At 22.6% G+C, this 6,073-nt stretch overlaps 1 protein-coding gene across 1 annotated transcript; it reads left to right on the plus strand.

The window, feature by feature from the left end:
• Positions 1-1,550: 1,550 nt before the first annotated feature.
• Positions 1,551-2,054, plus strand: MKS88_001247 (uncharacterized protein; the record flags this gene model as incomplete). Its single annotated transcript, XM_067214158.1, has 2 exons — positions 1,551-1,798; positions 1,916-2,054. The coding sequence occupies 2 exons, from the start codon at positions 1,551-1,553 to the stop codon at positions 2,052-2,054; spliced, it is 387 nt and encodes a 128-aa protein (XP_067075173.1).
• Positions 2,055-6,073: the final 4,019 nt, after the last annotated feature.

Below are 6,073 nucleotides of genomic sequence, written 5' to 3' on the forward strand. Positions count from 1 at the left end.
CAAAAATATAATTGTTCTGTTGATTGTCTTAATATATATATATATATATATATATATGCAGTAATACTGTTTTATATAAATGTATATTTTTTGAGGGAATAATTATGTTCTCCCTATTTATATAATTATTTTTTTATATTATATATTTAAAAAAAAAAAAAAAAGAGAAAAAGATTACAAGGAACAATTTGAAAATAGACAATTTTATACAAAAGTTTATTTAATATAATTTTTATTTGTTCTAATGAAATAAATATAAAGTAAATACTATCGTGTGCACGAAAATTGATTCGTAAGAAAATGTTTTTTTATGTATCTAGTGTTATATTTTATTTAAAAGTTATAATGTAAACTCGTGTTATATTATATTAAAGAAACCTATATATATATATCTTTATAATACCTTCAAAATGCTTAATGTATGCTTCTTAGTATTACATATATATAGTGACCTCTACTATATAATACGTACGTAATGAAAATTTAGCTAACGTAAAATTTTTCTGTGTAATTAAATATATGAATAACTAATATCTAAGAAATTTAATTAAGAGGTTTAATTTATTCATATGTTTAAAAGTTCCTTTCAGAAATACTAGTAAAAAAGAAATTTCCTGTTACATTATTACAACCTTTCATTTACTTTACTATGAATGTTATATTCCTCATTATAGGTAGCATAAAAATTATCCACCAAAATAAGTATTATATTTATTATAATTTTACATAATTTTTAGTTAAAACAGGAGGATGAACAATCTGTTTATATAATTTATAAAATATTGTTAAAATAAAATACCTCAAATAATACATACATTTTAATTCCTGTGACTGTTGTTACATTATTGATATTTTTGTACAGTATAATGTAAAATTTATCTTTAAAAAAGTTAATATTTCTTTATGTTCCTTAGTAAATTGTACTTATTATATTCCAACTATAAAATAAAATTATAATACATACATTACTGCTATTTCTATTTTATTACAATAGAAACTATTTGCGTTAGATTCAGATGAACAAAGGCAAAAAATAAAGGAAATAAAGTTTTCTTAAACCATTAAAAATATCTGAAGGCTTTGATTTTGAAAAATCTTGGACGAATAAAAATGTATATGATACTGAGGTTATAGGTGAAAAACAGGAAATCTAGAAAAGGACATAATGCATAAATATAGGAATATATATAAGGAAAAAGAAAAAAAAATATTATAGAAAGATATATGGTAGTACTAAATAAATATATAATTCACGAGTGTGAGATGAATATAGGATATTTCTTAGATCTATACTTAGGAGATTTTCCAAGAAAGAAAAAAAAACAAGTGAAAATGTGGTATAGGACATTTATAAAGCGAAAAGGTAAAATTAACTATGAATTGAGTATATAGGAAATTATGGACATGTATTAGATAACAGGAAAGAAGAAGTATTGTTTCATAACTTAACGATTAATTGTATACATGTATTAATAAAGTATATATATATAGGAGAACACACAAATTCGATGAGATTTGTAAATTACACTTTAATAAATCCTATTCTTTAAATGCAAAACATTGTACGGAAACAGTGGATAGCAAAGGGAATAATCATTACAGAACAGTATTCTGAAAAATTGTGGTTTATGGAACTGATTAAGAAATACAAGATTGAAAATTTTACATATCATTATGAGGATGAAGAAGACACTTTAATGACAATTATAGACAATTTAGAATATAAAAATTACTTCAAAGAATTATATAAGCATAAAGGAAAAATTCGTATAGCAAAAGCATATGTACTGATATATAGGTTTTTATTATAAGAATATATGAAAGCAGAATACATAAGAAGAAAAGAAAAATTTTTAGGTTGTTCCATAAAAAAATTGAAAAAAAAAAAATAACCCGATAAAAATTCAAAATATAGCTATAATAGGGAAGATATAAAGAGAAACCACATTAAATGTAGTAAAAATATGGAATTTTATGAAGATGAAGAAAAAAAATATAATGAACATATATTAGACGATTTGATAAATGGTTATGATGATGAAGGTATAATATAGAATAAAGCTGTAAAATTGTATAAAAATAAGGGAAATATAAAAGAAAATGTTATTTCAAAAATAAGTAAGAGCAGAACAAAAACACGTTTAGAAGAAGGTATGCAAAAGATATGTATAAGTCGAAATAATGAAGTAAATTGGTTAATTATTGTTAAATACGAGAAAAAATATAAAAAAATATATGATACTGAAGTTAAGAGAAAAATTACAAAGTAATATATATGGAAAATTAAAATTTAGAAAGTTAATATATAGATATTATGGCAAAAAATGACTTTAAAAGAAAAATGGATGACAAAGAATTTATAAATTTACTAATAATAAACTCTGCATTTTCAGAGGTAAAAGGGATAAAGAGAACAAATATATTTTATATATCCATGTACATCTAGGACATTACGTACAATTAACTATGCCACAAAAGTAGATATTATATAAACAATATATAGAAATATAAAAATATATCTGTACACTTAACTATAATATGTAGCAAAGATAAAATGTAAGACATAGAAAAAAAAAAAAAAATGGAACAATAACATATATGAATATATAAGTTAACTTACAGATTTTCTTTTTAAAAAATCGTAATTATATATTAAAAAAATAATAGCAATACTATATTGTCTTAAGAATTATGTGTTTTATTATGTGTGTATGTTTAATTTTTAGTTTTTTGTTTTATCTTGCCATATCGTATTTTTAAATTAACATTTTTAAAATATTTGTTTTTTTTTTGGGTTATATTTTATTTTATTTTTGTTCTGTTTGAGAATTTTTTATAAGAACTGAAAAAATCCATATTGTTCATTTAAACCGTGATTAATTAAAAGGTATGACATCTATAAAAACGAAGTATATTATTATATATGATAAAAAATATTGTTATATATTATGGTTTAATGTTTAGATTATACATAATAAATAATTAAATTTATTGGTATAATTTTAACTTTTAGTAGAAATTGTACATGTTATATTATCACTTTTGAGCATTATAACAGCTTACGAAAAAATAGAAGGATAATTATTTATAATATTTATCATTACCCTTACGTAAATGCGCATTCTGTTCCATTATATAAAATTTATCATATATGTATGATGAAATAAAATGATAACAAAAGAGATGTGTAATATTATTCTTCATAAAACTAAACAAACACATTATTAAATCGAGATTATTGTGCTAATAATACATATTATACAGGATTTGCTACTTTTTTTTTGTGTGCGTTCGCTTTTTATTTATTATAATGTTGTTTTTAATTTAATTTTTTTTTTCTTTTGCTCCTTTTTTTGTTGAATTTTCTATTTTTTATTATTCTAAATATAAATTACTCATCGATCAGGTTTTTCACGGAATGAACGTTTTGTTACAAAAAGCTCCAATAAAGGTAATATTATTCCATTTGTTTTTATTTTCTTCTAATGGTATAAAAATGTATACATTTTGCTGTACATTCAATTGAACTTTAAGTTACGAAGTTATTGGTAACTTGTGTACTGTGTCTCAATTTCTTTTTTGTATCTTTTTCACCATCTGCGTGTTTTGACGTCTTCAATTTTTATACTGATAAAATAATAGTTTTTTATTTCTTGAGTTACGAACACATGAGAATGTAAAAATAATTTTGATTTTGTGGTGAGCTTTGGAAGTTTTTTTGCAACATCCTCTTTGCAACTACATACTTACGAAAGTCCCTTTGAATTTTTTTTTTTTTTTGGATTTTTGGCTTACAATTTTTATAAACATTATTATTAATTATAAAAAAACAAAACACAAAAAAAGAAAAAGAAAGAAAAAAGAAAAATAGTTATTTTAAATCCCCTTTTTACTTTTATAATTTTCCATATTATTACTGTACTTTAAAATATATATATATATTTTAGTTTGTTCAAACTGTTTGTACAAATTTACACGTGTATATAAGTAAGGATGTTGTATCACAAATGAACACATATATTCCTAGATGTGCATCACTTTTATGGTTTATTTTTTCTTCACCTTTTTACATTTTGTTTACTATAATTTTTTTACATTTGCTTTTTTGTTAATAAAATGTCTGTTAAATTATTTTTTTAAATGAAGATATAAACATACTGCATTTGTATATATATATAAACACAGATACATTTATTTACAGATTATGTTTATATTTTTTTTATTGCCACTTACCTTTTTTTTTTCTTTGAAATTTATAATAGCAAAATTAAAATAAAGCATAACAAGTATTAAAATTTAAAGGAATCACATCCTGTAATAATTTTTCAGAAAAAGAAGAATAGAATTATAGTTTTTCCTTTGTAAAAAGTCACAGAAATCTGCATATACCGTTGTTCTGTTATGATGATTGTTGCAATATATTCAATGTAAATTGTAAAGCTTAGTTTTTTTCATTGCTTGTTTTAATTTTTTTTGCTGTTCTCTTAAATATTAAGGGAGTCTTTTTGCCGAAAATATAATAAATGAAAAAAGAAGGGAACTGGGAAATTTGGCAATATTAACTACACGAACAAGACGCTTTCTTATTTTTAGTTTACATATATCTGTATAAGGACGGCTTAATCTTCGTAGAAAAAAGTGTGCCGAAAAAGGAAAAAACTGAGGGGGAGTGATATCAATCGATGCCATATCAAACAAAGGTATGACAAAGAGGATGGAGATAAAAATAAGAAAAATAACTAAATAACATATATGTTATTTAAAAATGATAATAAATAGATAAGACTAGTATACTTTTTAAAACTATATATGTATTTTTTTACTATTTATTTTTATTGAACTTTCACAGGGTTAGACCATAAGTTGGTGCATAAACTAGATAATAGGCATAGTCTATTTTCGTAAAAGTGTTCTTCGGGAGTTCTTCCTTATAATTACCCTTTAGAATATTTTTTTTTCTTCTATATTCAGGAAAAGATTATGAATACATTTTTATAAAAAGGGTAGACAGTTACACACATAAATGGTTAATGCTAAAGGGGAGTGAAGAAAAAAAATAAAAAAGTGTAATTGTATACAACATTTTTTTTCTTTATTATATATTATTTTAGTTGGTATGGGAAGACGGAAGACCACGAAGAGTAAATCCGAAATTCTGTATTTTCTTGAAAAGGGAGATGTAAGAATAAAAAACATTTTTTTTAAAGAATTTATATCTGTTGTACTTCTGTACTGTTTACATATATGTAAGTATACATGCATGTATATAAATGCATTCCATAATGTGATATGTTTATTTAGATATTTTCACTCATTTATTTACTATTTTTCACAAAGCAAATATTTATATTTAGACTTGGACTAATACGCTGAATAATTTAATTATATTATTAATAGACCTGGGGCAAGCAATTTTTGCAGTTAAAACAGAGGGTACATAAGAAAAAAAATAACAAATAAATGAAATAAAATACATTTTTACTTCATACATTTGATATTTCTTCTTATGACTTTGGATAATAATTTACTATCATGAGTTATCTTCATACTTATATATTTCTATTTTTTAATTATTTTATTTTGTTTTCGTCCTTCTCAGCTGTGGGACGGATTAAGAAACACCTTCAGATGAATACTTTTATAAATATGCTAACGCTTATCTTAACCATTTAAAACAAAATAAATTTAATAAGATGCTTATCTTAGGAAAGTAATTTTAAGTACATAAATAACTGAAATATTTTGAAGACTTAATTGTGTTAGAGTTTTTGCATGTCCATACGATAGCATTATCTATGCGTGCATACTTACTTGTGTATATAACACGCTAATATATATATATATATATATTTATATTTTTTTTTTGCGCAGTTCTATAGGAACTGTAGGGGGTCTTTGGAGGATTCCAAAAATCAGAATAATATAAGTGCAATTCTTTTGTTGAAACATATTTTCATTGCTGTATTTCGAGTATTATTTTATGTATGTTATATGTGTACGTGTATGTATAATTATTTATATACTACAATAATGTATTCGTTCATTCTTCAGATATATGACCTGATTATGCAGA

This window comes from Plasmodium brasilianum, chromosome 4 (assembly GCF_023973825.1).
Source record: "Plasmodium brasilianum strain Bolivian I chromosome 4, whole genome shotgun sequence".
Taxonomy (NCBI): domain Eukaryota; phylum Apicomplexa; class Aconoidasida; order Haemosporida; family Plasmodiidae; genus Plasmodium; species Plasmodium brasilianum.